This window comes from Emys orbicularis, chromosome 3 (genome assembly GCF_028017835.1).
Source record: "Emys orbicularis isolate rEmyOrb1 chromosome 3, rEmyOrb1.hap1, whole genome shotgun sequence".
In the NCBI taxonomy this organism is placed as follows: domain Eukaryota; kingdom Metazoa; phylum Chordata; order Testudines; family Emydidae; genus Emys; species Emys orbicularis.
This window is the reverse complement of record NC_088685.1, coordinates 31432378-31453530: the sequence shown is the minus strand read 5'-3', so window position 1 is coordinate 31453530 and position 21153 is coordinate 31432378. Positions and strand designations below refer to the sequence as shown.

The window sequence follows — 21153 nt, the reverse complement described above, 5'->3', positions numbered from 1 at the left end:
CTGGAGGTGAAAGGCTTTTATCCCCTATATTCTATGAATTGATCTCTTGTTCTCTTGTGAAATCAGCCTTATGACATAGATAAATTAGGACAGCTGCCCTGAATCCCCTGACCTTTGCCCTTTCTATAATGTATGGAAGCCTATTTGATTTAGTTTATTTATGAAACTACCTGTCTTTCCTATCAATTGCTGCTTCCAGACATTGGCATGTAAATGTGGCATGTGAAGAGGAAGGGAATAGTGAAATTTTGAGTTCTCATCCTGCATAATCCCCATTGCCATATATTGGGTTATGAATAAGGTCAGAATGATGCTTTTTAAACCCTTGAGTTAGCCATATGATGATAATATAAGTGCTGTGTGGCATCTTTATTTCACCATGATCTGAGCACAATATCAACACTTGAAAACAAAATGAGATCCTCTTAGGATCTCTTCTCAGTCAGATAAGGGTTCCCAGTTAGTCGAATGTTCTCAGCTCCACTAGGACTCTCTTCTAATCCATATTTGACTGATAAAGGATTTCTTAGGTGCTCTTAATAGTTGACATAAAGTCCATGCTGTGTTGTAGTTCTCAAGTTATAGTAGTTGAAATATGCTAATGAAAAATAAGTGGACAAAGCTGACTGTCAATGAAAGTAGAGTAACAATAGGGTGACATGATATGGATAGCTGTTTTGGAGGGAACTTGCAGCAGGGAGATCTCAGGAGAGTGCTGAGAAGCTGGTGGGTGGTAGAGAAAGGAGACCGCTTTGATTTTTAAAAGGCTTTTCAAATAAAAGAAGTTGTAAAATGTGCAGTCTCTGAGTCCTTTTCAAAGCGAGTGGTCAATATTAGATGCATCTGAGACACTTATCAGCTCTCTCACACATACTGAAATGATTAGTGTCGACAACATTAGGTGGTGTTATAGTTTTACCTTAGCTTTAAGTTGTTGTCTTGTATGTTACTATGTGGTGGTTTGTGATCTGAGGGGTTTAGGAGGAAGCCATGCCCTGCCTATGTGTGCAGGAGTTGTTACTTGTAACATTCCAATAAATTCCTGTGATTCTATAAGTGAGTATTACAACTAATAGCAGCAGCTGGAAAACCACAATGCTGTGGCTATGGACTTAGGAGCTGAAATAAGTCAGATCTATGGTGAACACCCAGTCCTGAAAGGGAAAAAGATTTGTACTGCAGGAGTTACCATTAATCATCAGCCACTGCAGACAACAGGAGATTGGTATGCTGCCCCCGATTTGCAGGACGGATACTTCCACATGGCAATATATCCTAGCTGCAGAAAGTACCTTTGCTTTATAGCAAGAGACATCCACTACCAGTACATGGTGCACCCCTTTTGGTCTGTCATTGGCCTCAAAGGTCTTCACAAAATGCAGGCTGGTAGTAGTGGCCCATCTGTGCCACTTAGGTGTCCAAATTTTCCCTTACCTACACATTTGGCTGTTAGGTGGAGCTCAAGCATCCAAGTCAACAGCAGCATCCTCATTATCAGACAGCTGTTCTCTCATCTGAGCCTGAAGCTGAATTTAGACAAATCAAAGTTGCAGCTGATAGAGTGTATAACATTCATAGGAGCAGACCTCGGTGCCATAACTGTGATGGCCTGTCTCCTGGTGGTCAGGTTTGTAAAACTTTCTCTGAAGGCCTAAAATCCAATACCGTTACAGCAGTGCATTCCTGTCTACAACTACTGGGCCACATGGCCTTGTACGCATATGTAACTCTGCATGCCAGACTTCACCTTCATTGTCTATGGGCCTTGCTTCATTTGGTTGATCTTCTGACTAAGCATCCTCTGGACGTGCTCGTTTATGTAGCTGCACGAGTGCTTGAAACCCTGGACTGGTGGCTGGACCCTCACAATGTGTGGAAAGAGCTGCCTTTTCTATCTCCTGAGCCAGCTTTGACTCTGGTTACAGATGTGTCTACCAAAGGCTGGGGGGTCCACCTTGGTTGACGTTGTGCGCAAGATCTGTAGTCACCCTAGGAGGTGTCTCTGCACATAAATGTGCTGGAGCCCTGTGTTATTCATTGGGCCTAAGAGACATTTATGTCTACCATCAAAAACTATGGTCATCTGTACATATCTTTTGCAGACATTATGCCATCACTCAGGCCTCTTGGGACGATGGCAGATTGGGCAAGTAGGAATTGCAGTCTCTATTCAGATAATCCAAAGTCCCTCCATCGGTAAGTGAGCTGCTACGGAGTCACATGCAATGGAATATATATGTTCACAATCACTTCAAGAAGAAAAATGGTCTACTTACCTAGAGTAACTTTTGTTTTTTGAGATCTGTTGTGCACATATATATTCAATGACTGCCCCATCTTCTCTGCTACTTCGGACGATAATTTCACAAGTAGCATGAAGGAATGGAGAGGGAGGTGGCAGACACGCCCTTTTATGGTCCTGGCTCAGCACACCAGGAGAGCTGGGGCGCATGTGCCGCCTAGTGGTACCACTAGCAAAAGTCTCTGACTCAAGTGTATTGGGCGCACGTTACGCCTGCAGTGGAACGTATACGCAGTTGAATGTATATGTGCACAATGCATCTCAAAGAATAAAAGTTACTATAGGTAAGTAACCATTTTATCTACTGAAGGAGACTGGGGAAATCTACACAGTTCAGGAATCCGTGGATCCAGCTACCAACTTGTTAATGTTTGATGGTAACAGGATTATTTTGCTAGCAAGCTTACAGAGAACGATACTAGATCATCTGGGGTATGAAAAGACACAGCTGTTTATCTGACAGATATTTTGGCTGGGCGCGGCTGCAGATGTTAAGGACTGGGTACTTTCCCATCTTACCTGTCAGGAAAGGAAAGCGCTGGCAAGAAGAGACAGAATTAGGAGCACACCAACCCAGCAAGTTCTAGGTGTTCATACAGACTGACTTGGAAAGGCCCTCTGTCAGAAACACCAGCTGGAAATCGATATTTGCTGATAGTGTCTGACACCTTCTCAAAGTATGCTGTGGCATGACCACTGAAGGATAAAAGGACTGAGACAGTTACAGATGAATTGATGAAACATGTAGTGTTGCAGTTTGGCCACCAAACTGCATCTGCAGTGATCAGGAGAAGGAATTTGAATCATGGTTGTTACAGGAGGTTTTCTGACAACTCCAGATGACCAAGGTGAGGGCTGGAGTTGCCTACCCTGCAAGTAATGGGAGTGTGAAGAGAGTGCACCACTGGCAGTTTGTCAGCGAAGACCAATGAGACTGGGATACTAAGTCACCTTTTGTCATCTTTGCATAGAACACAAGCGTGCACTCGCCTATCCATTACTCTCCTATGAGGTTATTTTTGGACTCTGCACACTCATGCTTCCTTGCGACTTGATGTTCAGGCTTCAAGAACTGGCAAGACCCCCTGCTCTTACGCAGGTGGGTGATGTGGTGGAGCCGTATATCAGTGACCTGAGGACAGCATTCCAGAAGATGGAGGAACAGATGAGTTGGAAGCGAGCGTGTCAGATACAAGATGCCAGAAAAAAAGAAAATTGTGCCCATCCAGGAAGGAGAAAAGGTGTAGCTATGCAACTGGAAAAAACAGTCTGGAAAAAATCCCCAAAGTACTCCTTTTTGGAGGGGATGTTACACAGTGATTAAGAAACTAAACAGCTTATCCTTACTGATACAGAAAGTAAGACCTTGCCATTCTGTAGTGCATCAAAAACTGGTGCACACATTCATTGAAAGAAAGGGGAAGGCAAACACTGAGGATACCCAACAATTATCCCAGAAGGATGCAGAACAGGAACCTAGCAGGCTCCTGTGGGTCATAATGGGAGGCCAGTTGTGGAGGAGGAATTGCTGGGATGTTCTTGGGACCTCAGCACATGCTGTCTTCAGCAGACAGTCTGTGTACAACAGATAGAGGACATGAACCCTGCAGTTACTGATAATCTACATCCAACTATGAATGAGATGTCAGTGACTGAATATAGGCCTCTAGTGGGCAGACCAACACAGAAATCTGCATGGATGGCAGACTACCCGGGTTCCTAGGAGTTACTGTTTTTAAACTCTTATTTAACTAGAGGGGGGAAAGTTGTAATGGTTATTGTAGACAGCAACTCATCCAGTATATGGTGCTATATCTTTATCATAGTGTTAAGGTGTTGTGTTGTACATTGTTATGTTGTTGAACTGACCTATGGGTTAGCAGGAAGTTCAGTCCTGCCTGCTTGTGCTGGAGTTGGTACTTGCAGTGTTCCAATAAATCCCTGTGAGAAATCCACACTCCTGAGAGACCTAGTTATACCAGCCTAGCCTGTGGTGTAGACAGCGCTAGGTTGACAAAGGAATTCTTCCATTGACCTAGCTACTGCCTCTTGGGAAGGTGGGTTACTTATGCTGATGGGAGAATCGCTCCTGCAGGCATAGGTAGTCTCTACACTGAAGCACTACAGCAGTGCTGCTGTAGCATTTTAAGTGTAGATGAGCCCTAAGTGAAGATTAGGTTTCCTAATTGATCTCACATGGCTAAATGAGATTGCTCAGGGGGTCCGTAAGGGGCTATGGAACCTTTCAGTGCAGTCTCTGCTAGTTTGAGTCTGGTCCAGGCTGTGGTCACTGATCTAAGTGAGTGATTTAGGAAGCTTAGTAGAAAGCTGGTCATGGAGCACGAACTCTTTTCACGTTTACCACAGAGCAGGCACTGTATCATGGTAACTGATCCAAGTGACTGCTCTGTGGTGCACATGAAAAGATTTTGTGCTCTATGACCTGCTTCTTACTGGACAGCTGTTTCTGTCACCAGTTTTGGCAGCCTGGCAGTCGGTCTCAGCAAATAGATAAAGGCTAGAACACGCACAGACAACACTGTCTTGCAATAGGAAATGGTCCCCTCTATGGTCAGGCTTAAAAAAAATCTGGGTAGGTGTCAGTGTAGGGAAAAGTTCACTGCTGCTGGCCACGGTTTCTGTGTTCTGTGGATGAACAGGGGATTTCATTCTCCAGTTTTCATGAACTCTGAATCTGGTTAGAACACACGTAACACTGTACAGCTTTAATCACATTGGTTTTATTTTTGGTTCCTTTTACTGTTGCCTTTAATTACTGAAGTAACTGAAGGTTTTCTCCTGTTACTGTTGATGTTTGTGTGATGTTAGACAGATGGTTTTGTGATACCTGGTTTAATATGGAGGCTTATGCAGAGTGCTAATTTGTCCTAGTGTTATAAGTCATAGTGACCTTTACTAACCTATATACCAGAACCTGAGATGTAACAGTCATATTTCAATACACTTTAGCTCCAACATATACCCAGCAAAAAGATCTAGTACTCTTAGATACCAGACCAACAGAGGATGAATTTTGGCCTTTAATACATTCTGCTGAGCCGTTACGAGGCTAATGGGGAGAGTAATCAGATTTGTAAGCAGAGCGAACAATACTTTTCCTGGTATTCTCCTGAACAAGTGTTTATAGAGCATTATATTTCAGTGGCTGTGCTTTTAGTTTACCTTATCTCAGTAAAACAAAAATATTGTCAGTTAATTTGAAAACTTAATTTGTGTGAAAGATGTGACTTAAAATATTAACATAAGCTTCCCTATTATCACCTATTGAATAGGAAGCCTCGTCTTGCATCCACTGAAGCCAAGGAGAGTTTTGCTATTGACTCCAGTGGGTTCAGGATCAGGCAAAATTGTAGCCTTGTAAGTAGAGTTGGTGCAGTGCTGTGCCACTCCACAGAGGGCTGGGGGGAGGGGTTGTGTCTTAAACTCCTCCCTGAACCTCTTAAAAGACAGGATGGGTGAATAAGAAAGATATGGGCTGACTTGTGGATAGCTCTGAAGGCCCCTGCTCAGTGGGCAGCAGTGGCCAAAAAGCAAAAAAAAATAAAAATAAAAAATGTGGAGATGTATAAAGACTGGGGTAGAAAATAATACTGAAAATATTATAATGCTGCTATATAAATTGATGGTACATCCTCACCTGGAATAATGGGTTCAGATATGGGTACCTACCTCAACATAAATAAATCAGAAACCGAAGGAGTTCAGAAGTGGGCTAAGAAAATGATTATCGGCATCAAAAAACTTCAGTGTAGAGAGAATTTAGCAAGATTGTGACTCTTCAATTTAGAGGAGAAGTGAATAAGAAGGAAATGATAGAAGGATTCAAAATAACAAATGGTGGAAAGTAAAACCATTCTTATTTACTCTCTTATAACCCAGAAAACAAGGACATTCAGTGAAATTGAAGAGTAACTAATTTAAAACTGATAAAAGAAAATAGTTTTAACATATGAGTAATTAATCTGTGGAACTCATTGCAGCAATATACTGGACCATGAAAATTTCAATACTAAATCAGACCTGGGCTGCATGTAGTTCAATATCCTGTCTCCAACAGTGGCCAGTACCAGATGTTTGAGAGGAAGATGCACTCAACCTCATATTAGAAAGATGTGGAATAATCTGCTCCCTACATTAGGTGTCTTCCTAACCCTCTTAGTTAGGTTTGGGCTTAAGCCTTGAAGTATGAGGTTTAATATCCTTTCCAAAATGTGTTAGCATTAACTATGATCATTCTGAATATTCTTGTTATCTATATAAATGTCCAGCCACTTTTTTGAATCTTGCTAAATTCTTAGCCTCAGTGGCATCCTGTATTAATGAGGTCCACAGTTTAATCACCCATTTAATGAAAAAGAATTTCCTTGTACTGGTTTTTAATTTGCCATCTTTCAATTTCACTGAATGTCCCCTTTTCCTTGTAATATTAGACAGGAAACAGAAGCTCATGATCTACCTTCTCTAGACCATTCCTTATTCTTTGTCCATTTATCACATCCTTTCCTGTTTGTCTCCTTTCTAAGGTAAACAATCTCAATCTTTTCAGTCTTCATATGAGAGTTTCTTCTCAATCTTCATATGAGAGTTTTCCCATGATTTTCCTGGCAAAGATCCTAGGATTCAAAAATGGATTAGACCTTTATGCGGATGATGACACATCCACATGTGCATTAGATAGGATTAAAGGAAAGGAAAGGAAAACTTTGATTCTTCAGGGCTTAAGCCATATATTAACTGATGAGGGAGTAGAAAGAAATGTCCATAGGAACCGGTTATTCCATAACCGCCCATTTCTTGCACAGGGTACTAGCCTATGTGGAGTGCTGGTCTGATCCATTATGACAATTCCTATGTAAATACATTACAAAATAGCAAGAAAAATAAGGCTATCCCAGACCACAGTACAAATTAACCTATCAGTGTCAATCTGCCCCCAAAGGAGTGCTGTTATATATTTAAATAACAAATAGAGCACAACACCTGCTCCTTGGGGCTCAATCCTACAGTCTCTCAGTGTGAGGAATTCCCATTTAAGTGAATGGCACAAAGTCCCTGGGAGTTCCGTGTGTGGAGCAGCTATCCCAGCAGGCCGTGAACTCTTTGGCACAAGCAGGGAGTGTGTCTCCTTCATGCTCCATTTAGCCCCAAGCACCTTGGTATCATACAGATAAATAATAGTTTTTAAAACAAATCCTGTGATACTGCAGATTGCTCACGCAGACTAGCCCCCGAATTTGGGAAGGCTGTCTTAAGTCAGCAACCCACGAGGGATTTGCTATACTTCCTTCTGAAGGCCCTGACTCAGGAGAGCAACCCTAATAAGGAAAGCACTTTAAAAATGTGCTTAAGTACACGTTTAAAGTTAAGCGCTTGCTCAGTGCTGTCTTGCATAGGGATAGATTTAAACACATGCTTAAGTACTTTCTAGTCAGGGCCTTAATAGTCTAAGGCTTTGTCTACACTGCCAATTGAATGACAAAACTTTTGTCATCACAGGTGCTTAAAAAAGCCCCTGTGAAAGACAAAAGTTTTGCCACGGGAAGTGGCAGTGTAAACGGCTCGTTGTCGGCAGGAGTGCTCTCCTGTTGACAACATGAACCCCGCTCTTAGGGGGTGGAAGTATTTTGTCGGCAAAAGTGCTGACAAACAGCGTTTACACTGCCTGACTTTTAGCGACACAGCCGTGTCGCTAAAAGCTGTGTAGTGTAGACCAAGCCTAAAAAGCCTGTTTCCATTTCTATGACCTGGGTATGAAGGTATCTGGAATTTTTTGAAAGTGGTCTGAAATGAAAAATATAACCATAGACAATGAAAACAAGGTATGTATTTACTAACTGTGAAGCTTAATTTAGGAAACCTGATGGCCAAGTGCAATTTGGAGGTTTTGACATAATTTTTTTAGTAAGAAAATGTTTGTATCAGATGAATTATTTACAACAAATGCTCACCATCCCAAGGGAAGTGATGTGTCTACATATTACTGTCACCTATCTTACCAGATCTTTTGTATTGTTTATTTTATCAGGTTTCTCTGGCAATTGTGTTGGCTGTGGCAAGAAGGGCTTCTGCTACTTTACTGAATTTTCAAATCACATCAATCTTAAACTGACCACTCAGCCCAAGAAACAGAAACACTTAAAGTATTATCTGGTCAGGAATGCACAAGGAGCTCTTACCAAAGGATCTGTAATCTGCTGGAAAGGGGCAGGTGAGATAATGAAGCTGTCTTGTTGGAGCTCTGGTTCTCGTCTGCAGAGCTTAGATAGCACAGAGATTGGCCTCTGAGAAAAGCCTGAGATAGACAGATAAAAGAAGGAGTCTTTAAAGCTAGGTGATTACTAAAGAGCAGCTGTAGAAAGCAATTGTCTAATAAAAAGATGGCATGTTTGACAAACGGTTAGTGCCCGCTTTCCAAATATCATAGCAACTGAATCAAATTAGTTCATGTTCTAAATTCGCAATTTAAATTTGCAAAGATAAAGCTTTTGTATTGCTTCTCAGTGGAAGGGTCTTGTTTTCTTAGAGTTCAGAGGCCGACAGGCTTCATCTGGTCCTTGTTCAAGCACTTTGTTCCAACCTCCAGAGAGTTCTGGTCCCCCGCTAACCACCACAAGTGAGCTTGTTCCAGCACCAAACCCAAATGCTCCGGCTGGGACTCAACAAACAGGTAACTTGGAGAAGAGAAACCCTTTGGGTTACTAAATATTATTTTGTGTGTGTGTGTGTGTGTGTGTGTGTGTGTGTGTGTGTGTGTGTGTGTGTGTGTGTGTGTGTGTGTATAAATGGAAACACATAGCACAAAATGAATAAAATGCGAATGTCTGGGTTAACTAAATCAAGTAACTGGTATAATAATGTCATAGCTCTGAAAAAAGAAAGTTAATGGTTCTTTGATGGCTTTTTCATTACAAGTGGTTTTTCAAAGTTATTGATGAAGAGTTGACAAATAGCTTAATGGTCAGAAAATGTTTCTCTTCTGGAGTCAGTGAGCTTCTTCATAGCTAGGACAAGCCAAATCTTTGAGATCCATCTGTTGTAAGGTGGTGAAAGTGGACTTTACCATTTTGCAGCTGTTGCTTATCTAGCCACAAATGCTTTGGAAATCAGTTTGTTTATTTCAGTTTGTTCCTCTGATCCATTTTATGATATGAGTGGGAATCCTCTTTATTTCAGAGGTTACATGGAAGTTAGGTTAAAAGCTTCTGGTTTTTTCTTTTGCTAGCAAAGGCATTGGTTTATTTTTTATATTTCAGACATATTAAGGTCAAGTTTTTCATATTTTTAAAAAAATAACCATATCTTCTATGGTTAAAAATATTTACTTTCTGAAGGTTTGCTTTTCCATTTCCTGGGGTGAATAGGTAGGTGTTTACTGATGAAAGGTGAAATGATCTCTCTGGATTTCCTCCTAATGAAATCAGCTGTCCAGTGTCTTGTGAGTGTGATGGGTATTTGTATTTTGAGAACTGCAGTAACTCCATTGACATTTTTATTCTCTCTATCAGAGAGGAGCCTGAACTCCAAATATGTTAAACAGTTAAGATTTGGAAACCTGGTGTCTATTGAGAACAAAGCATTAATCCCCCTAGGACATCACTGATGTGTGTATATTTTCAAAAGATGAATGTAGAAAAAGTAAAAGTAATTATAAACAGAGCTAGGGTTAGTCAAATCTACCTATTTATTAATATGACACTGTCAACTCCTGATAAATAAAAAAGATGTTTGGAAAAAAATGTAAACTCAAAATTTTGCTTGAGTTTATTTGTATTGATACAATGCGTGATTCTTTTAAGGCCCATTCCTGCAGTGAGCTTCCCATGGAAGCAGGTGTCTTCATGCTGATGGGCTGAATGTGTGGATCTGATTGAAGGATTGGGGCCTTATCCACATATAAACCCCAAGTAACTCCAGTGAAGTCAGTGGAGTTACACTATTGTAAAACTGATATGAGATCCAAACTGGGCCCACTGTGTTCAGTGCTGTAAACACTATGAGGGGATCCTCAGCTGATGTAAATTGTCATAGCCCTATTGAAATCAGCGACCAATTGATCAGTTCATTACACCATCTGAGGATCTGCCTCTAATCATTTATTTAAAATAACTTCTTTTTTTGTGGCAGGCACAATATCTGATCATCTCCCATCAACAGCAGCGTTAGGTTCAACTGTTTACAATGGCAAAGATTCTCCCAAACAACAGCTGGTGAAAAATAACCTGCCAGCTCTGACAAGACCATCAGTCTTAGGTACCTTTGAACTTTGTGTTTAAACAGTCTAAATAGTATATTCTGATTTGGTTACGTGAGGGGAAATTGGAGTATCCTATTTGGCATAAATTCCTCTGTTTCTGGATCAGAATATTCCCCTAAGAGTCATTGTGTTAATAAAATCTCTGTTCCTTATTAACTTTCAAGGTGTATTTTATATATTTTCTGACATGGCTTCCGTAGAAGTCAAAACAGTAATTTATTATTTTTACTTCATTTTACTCTTATTTTAGTTTGAAAAGAAAGCAGCCTTTACTCGGCGTCCAGACTCTTGGAAGGATTTGTCTGTGTCAGTTTCTTATAGTCACTCCAGAACAGGTTTTATACATCAATTCAATGATCCAGGAAAGCTTTATTTTGACCAGTCCGAAGCTACTTATCAAAGGATGCAGTCCACATTGGGAAAGATCATTCCACTTAGACATCTAGCTCCAGATTTTAAGACACTGTTCACATTATTCTTTGGACTGCACCAGGAACAATATTGTTTTTAAATGGTTGTCCAGCATGGTTCTGTCTGATCTGTGATTGCCAAACTTTTCTGCGCAAGCACCATGGAGCTGCTGTTTGGGCAGGAAAACTCTTAATAGCCATATCATAGCCAAAATCAGATTTGAGGTTAATTTTAGGTAATCTTCACTGAATTGCACTGCCAGCATGCCTCATCCCAGTTCAGTTTCCATGCCCACTCAGTCCTTGACCACTTTGCCTCTCTAAGTGGATGGGCACTTGCTTATTAGAAAATGGACTGATCTCACCTTCTCATTTCACAAAGAAAACCATCAGATGTCAGTTAATTACATAACCCATGTGAGACCTGGCAGGATTTGGGGATTTGCAAAAAATAAGTACATTATATTGATTTGCTCTTCTTGAAATTGTGCCTTCTGCTGTGGATTATGCTGGAAAGATAAGTAATTGAAAGTAGAACAAATGGCCATATATTGCCCTCACGTGGGGAAAATATAAAGGACAAAAGGCTATCTTTTTAGTAGATACTAGCTCTATGATGAATCTGCAAGTGAATAACTTTATTCCAGATCTGAAGGCATGCTAGTTCTGCACATACATTGTAGTTTATTTTTGTATGGTATCTTTTACAAAGAAAATGTCATAACCTTTTTTTTAATCTATAAGTCTCAAACTCAGGTTTTGAAGTATACATGGGAATAACCATTCTGTTGTCAAGATAGCCTTGACAGTGCGAATAGATGTGCTGGTACCTTTGCATATTAAGGTACGGTGAGACTAAGAGCTAAGTCTTGCAAGATTCTGAGCAAAACCTAGAAAACCCTTAACATCCACTGGTCAGAAATGCCCATTGGTAACAGTGCAAGTTCACCATCCTGGAAATTTGCAGAAATGCACAAGAAATCAAAGACCAGTAACTTCAGCAGAAATGTGGCTCAGCATGGTGTTTGGTAGTACAAACAAAGGTGCCGGAGCCAGCTGCTGAGTTTCTCCAGCTGCCAACCTTGAATATCAGAGGAATAGAGCTGATAACCAGTACGGGGTGGCAAAAATAATGATGGTGGGTAATGTTTTCAAAAGCTCCTAAGTCCCTGAATGCACTTTGGTAAATTTTATCCAATGTCTCCTAATTGCTAAATCTGCTCATTTTGAGTCTTGTATCTGGACATACAAGGAATAAAACATATATGTTCTTGGCTTCCAGGGTAAGAACATATTAATCAATGCTATACTAGTATCATTTTCCCAGAACTCACAGTGCTGTAAAATAGATGAACTGTGCTACCATGAATCACACGTCCCTGCCCTGGAGAGTTGAAATTATTAAGGTGTAACATAGTACAGTAAAAAAAAGGTCATATACAGACTAGTGAGTCTGTGTGCATGTTTGATGCAAACTAGTATAATAATTAATGTGTATACAGGGCTGGTCTATCAAAAATCATGTCGGATTGTCATGCATGTGATTTAACAAATTAAAAATATTCCTCCATTTTGCATATTAATAATTTTCTGATGTATTAATATTACCCAGGCACTTTAACAAATTCAGGGCCTCCTAAAAAGCGCCACAAAGGATGGTCTCCAGAGTCGCCATCATCGACTGAAACGTGGAACTTGCAGCCCAACCTGCAGACTCCAAATAGAAATAAAAATGGTAAGTTAGTTGAATTGTTTTGTCTAAAAGATAATGAGTGAAGGGTGAGATTTCACATGGTATTTAGGAGCCTAAAGATCCATCTAGGTGCCTCAGATGATTCTGAAAAGTGCCTCAGCATCTAACTGCTTTGAAATCAGTCTTGTAATCTACTAGCTTTCCTTAAAATAGTCTTTTTATCTCCTGTTGTTTGGAGTATGACTGCTGTCAAAAATGGGATATTGAAAAAAATGATACATTTTGATGATTTTTAATTTCCCTCTCTAGGTATTTATAGCAAGAACATTCCCTTGGAATCAGAACACCTGAATATGTTACTATAGTGGAAAAATGCAGATCATACATGTTTGCTGTTGATAAAGCCACGCCTGTCCATATTATTGAACTCATGCCAGCATGTTGTTTTTTATGCTCATTTTGCAATGTTTAGACATGTGTGATACTCAAGGGCTTGGAAATGTAATTATTACTCCAAGGAAGCCAACATAATAAATACAGGCTTTATTAGCATTTCATGAGTCATTTGTTTTGTAATTGTAAAAAGAATGGAACATTGATCTTGAATGCACATGCTGGTTGGTGTTTAATACTCTTCATCAAGAAAAACAACATTCTGAATTTATTTGCATCAATATGATTATTACTTGATTGTATTAACATTATGAATTAATTCTTAGATGTGGGAGGACTATCATGTTTGACACATTCTACTCTGGTGGGACCAGTCTCTTCTCCAATGGTGGCCTCTGGAGAACCAGTTTCTGTTCCTGATAACTTGCTGAAAATATGTAAAGCAAAACCAGTTATATTTAAAGGTAAAAAAAACTATCCGTGTGTGTAAGAGATATGCAAAGATATTGGCCTGCTTTTATAATTTAGGGAAGAAACTTTAAACACACTGGACACAGGCTTAAAGGTAATTTAATGTATTCTGAGAGCAAACTTATATAGCATTTTACATGTGCAAACATTAACTAATTAACTTGATAATTATAAGAAATAACCCCAAAACCCAACCAATCAACCCACCCCCCAAAAAAACCTAAAACAAAAAGCAAAGCTCCAAAGAGCTTAAGGTTGTAATCCTGCTCCCATGCAAATCAAATGCTTAATTCCCATTTAATGCAATAGGAACAAGATTGGTCAACCATTAAGGAGTGTAAGGCCATAAATTAGTGCATTGGCCTTTGTAGATTTAAATTTGTGATGGGTACTCCGTGTTTACATTTCAGTCTAGACTAAAGTAGACATTATCTACATCACAGTTCTATCAGGTACTTTAGGAACACCTGTAGTCTTTGTTTGGGTTGGGATGGGGGAGTATTAGAAAGCATTGCAGCTTTGGTGCATTGTGAGGGACAGATGTAAAGCTCGCACAGTCTATTCATGTAAAATGCTGGCTAAGTAGTAGGGTATTATCTTCTTTGGGGAGCAGCCATGATACACCTAGGGTACATCTACACTGGAATAAAAGCAACAGAGGGTCCTGTGGCACCTTTAAGACTAACAGAAGTATTGGAGCATAAGCTTTCGTGGGTGAATGCCCACTTCATCAGACGCAAGTAATGGAAATTTCCATAGGCAGGTATAAATCAGTATGGAGATAACGAGGTTAGTTCAATCAGGGAGGGTGAGGTGCTCTGCTAGCAGTTGAGGTGTGAACACCAAGGGAGGAGAAACTGCTTCTGTAGTTGGATAGCCATTCACAGTCTTTGTTTAATCCTGATCTGATGGTGTCAAATTTGCAAATGAACTGGAGCTCAGCAGTTTCTCTTTGGAGTCTGGTCCTGAAGTTTTTTTGCTGTAAGATGGCTACCTTTACATCTGCTATTGTGTGGCCAGGACGGTTGAAGTGTTCTCCTACAGGTTTTTGTATATTGCCATTCCTGATATCTGACTTGTGTCCATTTATCCTCTTGCGTAGTGACTGTCCAGTTTGGCCAATGTACATAGCAGAGGGGCATTGCTGGCACATGATGGCATATATAACATTGGTGGACGTGCAGGTGAATGAGCCGGTGATGTTGTAGCTGATCTGGTTAGGTACTGTGATGGTGTTGCTGGTGTAGATATGTGGGCAGAGTTGGCATCGAGGTTTGTTGCATGGGTTGGTTCCTGAGTTAGAGTTGTTATGGTGCGGTGCGTGGTTGCTGGTGCGTGGTTGCATTCACCCACGAAAGCTTATGCTCCAATACTTCTGTTAGTCTTAAAGGTGCCACAGGACCCTCTGTTGCTTTTTACAGATTCAGACTAACACGGCTACCCCTCTGATACTGGAATAAAAGACTCATGGCATAGTCATGGCTGGCCCAGGTCAGCTGACTTGGGCTCGTGGGGCTTGTGCTCCAGGACTAAAAATTGCTGTGTAGATGTTCAGGCTTGGGCTGGAACCCGGGCTCTTACCCCCGCGTGGGGTCCCAGAGTTTGGGCTCCAGCCGGAGCCTGAATGTTTACATTGCAGTTAAACAGTCCTGTAGCTAGAGCCAACTGACATGGGCCAGCCGCAGGTGTTTAATTGCTGTGTAGACATAGCTTTAGAGTTAGTACACTCCAGCTGGGATGTAAAATCTAGTGCACACCAGTGTGTCACACACTAACTCCATGTGGACCTTGCTGGCACACACTGAAAGTTCCCTAGTGTACATTGATGCAGTACTGTTTGAAATGGGACTATGTCAGCACACACTAAGGAACACTGAGTGTGCGCAAGGGTCCACACAGTAAGTGCACACTAGTGTGTTGCACACCAATGCACTGTGTAGACAAGCCCTAAGTCAATGTGCAATACTCTTCTTCTCTCAGGGAAGCTCCTTCTGAGCATCTGAAATCAACAGTTCTGTTCTGTATATGGGACTTCACTTTGTAACAACTTTGCTCCCCAGAGTAGGGATTGAACCTAGGACTTTCAGCCTCTAAAATACAGGCTTCTACCACTTGAGCTACCTCCATTAGCTGGTAATACCCTTAATTTCTTATTCTCTATGTGGAACGTTCTCAGTCCTTATATTGAAGGTGCTTAGTGGCTTGTGCCCAGCATATCTAGAAGATCACCTAAAGCTCAGGGATGAAGACCATGGTCGACTTCTCTGCTCATCTGGTATAGGGGAGCTAGGGTAAAGTTCATCTGTGCAGGTGATAGAGCTTTGTTGGAGGCTGGTCTGAGACTGTGGAATGAACTCCCACAGGAACTAAGGACCATCACAAACCTCACCACCGTCCGCTCCAAGTGCAAGGTGCACTTTGACTGGCCTTCTCTAACTAAACACAAAACAGCATGTACAAAAAAACCCAACAACCCCTCCCCCAGCAAAATCCAACCAAACAGAAAACCTGACCAAAACAAACCACTCCACACACAGTTGTTCCCCTTGGAAGAGGATGAGAGAATGAACCACAGCACACGTGGCCGATGTTATTTACATTGCTTAATGTGCTCCTGCAAGGCACTTGGCTTCTGCGGTGCGGATCACAGTATAGCAGCTATCTAGAATAGAACTAGTCATTATGGGGACACAACACATGAAGCCAGGGTGTTACACATGGCTTCACCTACTGCTTTTAATCTCTCTTGCTGACTCCCCTGAGCGCTGAAATATTATTCGAGCTGTTACCATTTAAAGTGTTAGTGACCTGTTTGATGGCGGCATAGTGAATTATTAAATTAAGTTTATCTGACAAGTGCAAATATTGTTTATATTACAGGTCATGGGAACTTCCCTTATCTTTGTGGGAACCTTAATGACATTATAGTCAGCCCTCTTTTGTACACCTGTTACAGAAATTCACAGTCCATATCTAGGGCTTATGAACAGTACGGTGCCTCTACAATACAGCCTATTTCAGAGGAAATGCAGCTTTTACTAACCGTCTATTACCTTGTTCAATTAGGTGAGTTTTTTTGCACCTGTGTAGAATCTTGGACTAGAATTATTACATTTTGCCATTGGTGAGTAAAGACTAAGATTTCTTAGACTAGGTGCTTTTTAGATTAACTAAAGGAGCTCCTGCTGTAGTGAAAGAGCTGATTGCTGGGTCTTAAAAAAATATAGGGCCAAATACTGAGACATGCTGAGCATCTGCAGTTCCCCCGGGATTAAGTCCTTAATAAGTTCTATCTCCCGTTGAAATCAGGACTGCCAAAAATGTTTATGGACTCTTAAATCAGGATTGGATATCTTTGGGAAAGATGTACTCTAGTTCAATGACAATCTGTTGGGCTGGATGGAATCACTGCGTGGAATTCTGTCACCTGTGTTATCATAGAATCATAGAATATCAGGGTTGGAAGGGATCTCAGAAGGTCATCTGGTGAAACCCCCTGCTCAAAGCAGGACTAATCCCCAACTAAATCATCCCAGCCAGGGCTTTGTCAAGCCTGACCTTAAAAACCTCTAAGGAAGGAGATTTCACCACCTCCCTAGGTAACCCATTCCAGTGCTTCACCACCCTCCTAGTGAAAAAGTTTTTCCTAATATGCAACCTAAACCTCCCCCACTGCAACTTTAGACCATTACTCCTTGTTCCGTCATCTGGTACCACTGAGAACAGTCTAGATCCATCCTCTTTGGAATCCCCTTTCAGGTAGTTGAAAGCAGCTATCAAATCCCCCCTCATTCTTCTCTTCAGCAGACTAAATAATCCCAGTTCCCTCAGCCTCTCCTCATAAGTCATGTGCTCCAGCCCCCTAATCATTTTTGTTGCCCTCCGCTGGACTCTTTCCAATTTTTCCACATCCTTCTTGTAGTGTGGGCCCAAAACTGGACACACTACTCCAGTTGAGGCCTCACCAATGCCGAATAGAGGGGAATGATCATGTCCCTTGATCTGCTGGCAATGCTCCTACTTATACAGCCCAAAATGCCATTAGACTTCTTGGCAACAAGGACACACTGTTGACTCATATCCAGCTTCTCGTCCACTGTAACTCCCAGGTCCCTTTCTGCAGAGCTGCTGCCTAGCCACTTGGTCCCTAGTCTGTAGCAGTGTATGGGATTCTTCCGTCCTAAGTGCAGGACTCTGCATTTGTCATTGTTGAACCTCATCACGTTTCTTTTGGCCCAATCCTCCAATTTGTCTAGGTCCCTCTGTATCTTATCCCTACCCTCCAGCATATCTACCACTCCTCCCAGTTTAGTGTCATCTGCAAACTTGCTGAGGGTGCAATCCACGCCATCCTCCAAATCATTAATGAAGATATTGAACAAAACCGGCCCCAGGACCAACTCTTGGGGCACTCCGCTTGATACCGGCTGCCAACTAGACATGGAACCATTGATCACTACCTGTTGAGCCCGATGATCTATCCAGCTTTCTATCCACCTTATAGTCCATATATAGAATGTCAGACTAGTTGCTCATAATTATCCTTTCCGGCTTTAAAATCAATGAATATCCATTTTGCATTCCAGCAGTGGTCCAAAAAGTCATTGTTGAAATGATAAAGGACCCTGACGTTTGGGTCCAGCAGACCTCTGCTCTGTGTAGGAACCAAGGATGGAACAAAAGTGGCTATATGGCAGATTTGCTCCCGCCGACAGCTAGGGCTGCTGAGGCCTGACTTTAAACTATGCTGAGGGTTGCTTTAACTTACACTGAGCATAACATCTCTCAAACACTAGCCATGCCCTCCCTTCCCCGCCAAGCCAGGCCCTGACACACCCCGTTCACCAGTGGAACGCTGGAAGAGTGTGGTGTAGAGTCTTAGCCAATTAGGGATTCCCCAGTGCTGAGGGAATGTTCTACTCCCAGTTAGGGAAGCTTTACATGGTGACACAAAGGGGCTGCAATGTGGACCGGAATCTGGCCCTAAATCTTTTATATGGGCAAAGGGCCTGATTCTGCTGTAAACCAACTGTAACGCCAGTGAAGACAATGTAGTTGTGTGTGTAAAACCAGAGCAAAATCAGTCCTCCAAGGATTTTAATTTGCTGTATTTTTCAGAGGGGAGGGGCTTGATTTTTAGTTCGACATCATTTGCAAGTGATTTATAATGGGCCTCTAATGCTGATGTTTCTTTAGCTCCAGACCAGGTCCCTTTGATTGAGGATTTGGAACAAATATTCATGCGCTCGTGGCGGGAGTCGCACCTCTCTGAAATCCGTCAGTATCAACAGGCCATTCCACAGGCTTTCCCTCCGATTCCCAGCCAGATTGCACCAATGACATCGGCCCAGCTTCCCTGGCTAGCAGGGCTGGCAGCCAGCTCTTGCAATGACAGCGTCCATATCATCGAGTGCAGTTACTCTCTGGCAGAGGGACTTTCAGAAATGTTTAAACTGCTCATTGAAGGGAAGCTAGTGAAGACGAACTATGTGGTGATCATATGTGCTTGCAGAAACAGAGCATTAGATTCCTGCATTGCGGTAACAGGTGAGATCCCTAGGGAAAAATCTTGGGACAAACCTGGAAAACTCCATCATTTTCTGTTCTGAAAAGTTAGTTGGGTTAACTTGCTTGCATGCCCTTGCACACCCTTGCTTGTGTATGGGTGTCCTTAGCCATGGTACTTGCTAACTTTGCCTGTTGGTGGATGCAAAGGAGGGTTTTGCCCATGCACACCAGTGCACATGCAAATTTTGAAGTTGGGTCGAAGCCACATTGAAAATGTAGTTATACAGTCCTACTTCTGTGTTTGGCTGGAATATCTCCATTAAGGAGAGGTTTGAGCATGTTCTTAGTTTCACAAGAATGGCTTTTCTTTGTGTTCTCCCGAAGACAGCTGAAGTCCTATATAGGCTATGCTGATAATATTGTGAAGAATTATTGGAACTAAGATCTAAGGGTTCATTTTGAAAGCAGTATGGCTCGGATGAATGACAAATCCAAGACCGTTTTTGTACAGTCGTTTCCATATATTGCTTTGCAAACATACTTTCTGAGACAAAAGACAAATAGAGGGGGAGCATAAGACTGTTTGTTTGGGGAGGTGGGAGAGAAAGATGCTGATTTCGGTTACTTTTGTTTTGGGGGAATATGCCTTTCGATAGGTATTGTTCTAGTTATTTTATCAATTAAGTAGAGAATTTTTATTTTTATTTGAACTGAATTCAAAATTGAAATTCAAATTAAAAAGAGCTTATTTTTTGTCTTTTAGGGAAGTACCAGGCACGAGTACTGTCTGAGAGCATGCTTACCCCAGCAGAGTATCAGAAAGAAGTTAACTATCAACTAGTTACTGGGAAAGTGGAAACATTGGGCTCTTTTTTTAGCACCCTTTGTCCAGGTACATAACATGCCATAAATAGACACAGTTCTAAGAGCCTGATCCTTGTGTCAGTGGCAATTGCAGGAGCTCATCACTTTTCAGGAACAGGGTATATAATAAGAATACGTACAAACGAGACAAGGAAGATCTGGGAAAGTACATTTGGTCTCTCCTTAAGAAATTCTCCTGGAATGTGTCAATTTATAAATGCCTATATTTTAATAAAAATGCATGAATGTATAGTTGTGTTCTATTTCTGACTGCGCAGGACAGGCACATTGATGGGTGAATGCGTTTAATGCATGCACATAATTTCCGTTGATACTAATGAACATGTTCAGATTAAGAGGAGAATTTGAGTACTCCCCTTCCACATCTCAGCATGCACTCAATCCTGAGCCCTCTAAATGAGAGAGAATAGTATTGAGTCACCAGTAGGGATGCTGATCATGGCTCCTTTCCACTTGCAATCCAATAAGGTGAAGTAAATGGAGGGAGCTGGTGCTGCAGGCTGGGGAGCCAGCAAGAACAGTGTGCACAAAGTACGTCATGAGCAGAGCTGAGTGAATGAGGGATTTTTTGGTTTGGGGGCCTAACCAAAAAAAAATGGTTTGAAATTAATTATTTTGGGTTTTCTCACTGAAACAAAAACCAAAAAATAGACAAACGAGCAAAATATAATTTTGGATTGAAAAACACTCGAAATGAAATGAAATAAGAAAAAAAAATGGAATGGTTTGGGTTTTTCCTTTTGTTTCATTTTTGGTGGTTTTTCTCCTTTTTCTTTTTAAAAAATAAATATAGCTAAATTTCAAAATGTTTTGAAATGGTCAGAATGAACTGTTTTGATTTTTTCAAAAAAAAGTTTGTGGTTTTTTTTGGCCAAACAAATTTGACCTGAATTTGTGAATAGTTTAAGTGCCCCAAGAAATGCATTTTTTTTTAAGCAAATTTACTATTTGCCAAAAAAATTTCACCTAGCTCTAGTCACAAGCCATCAACTAGCCATTTGAGAGTGATTCTGTTTTCTTAGAACTGTTAGACACATTTCTATGTCGGTGGCTGCCTCTGCCCCCATTTTCTGTTAACGATGACTCTCACAAGCACTCAGGTGCTTCTTTTCCTTGGGCAGTAAGAGTAACTGAAAATCCTCAGAATAGCTTCCAGGCACATCATGTTCACTCACTAGACTGCAGTTAAGAATCTAGAGCCTGACCATGCTCAGCT

General features: G+C 41.3%; 1 protein-coding gene across 1 annotated transcript in view; it reads left to right on the top strand.

The window, feature by feature from the left end:
* GREB1 (growth regulating estrogen receptor binding 1) overlaps positions 1 to 21153 on the top strand; it is an 81602-nt gene that overhangs the window by 13194 nt on the left and 47255 nt on the right. The window contains exons 4-11 of the mRNA XM_065401075.1: positions 8349 to 8531; positions 8847 to 8990; positions 10448 to 10573; positions 12600 to 12722; positions 13400 to 13537; positions 16425 to 16610; positions 18741 to 19091; positions 19816 to 19944. Of these exons, the coding sequence (XP_065257147.1) occupies positions 8349 to 8531; positions 8847 to 8990; positions 10448 to 10573; positions 12600 to 12722; positions 13400 to 13537; positions 16425 to 16610; positions 18741 to 19091; positions 19816 to 19944 (1380 nt within the window). The remainder of the gene's footprint in view (positions 1 to 8348; positions 8532 to 8846; positions 8991 to 10447; positions 10574 to 12599; positions 12723 to 13399; positions 13538 to 16424; positions 16611 to 18740; positions 19092 to 19815; positions 19945 to 21153) is intronic.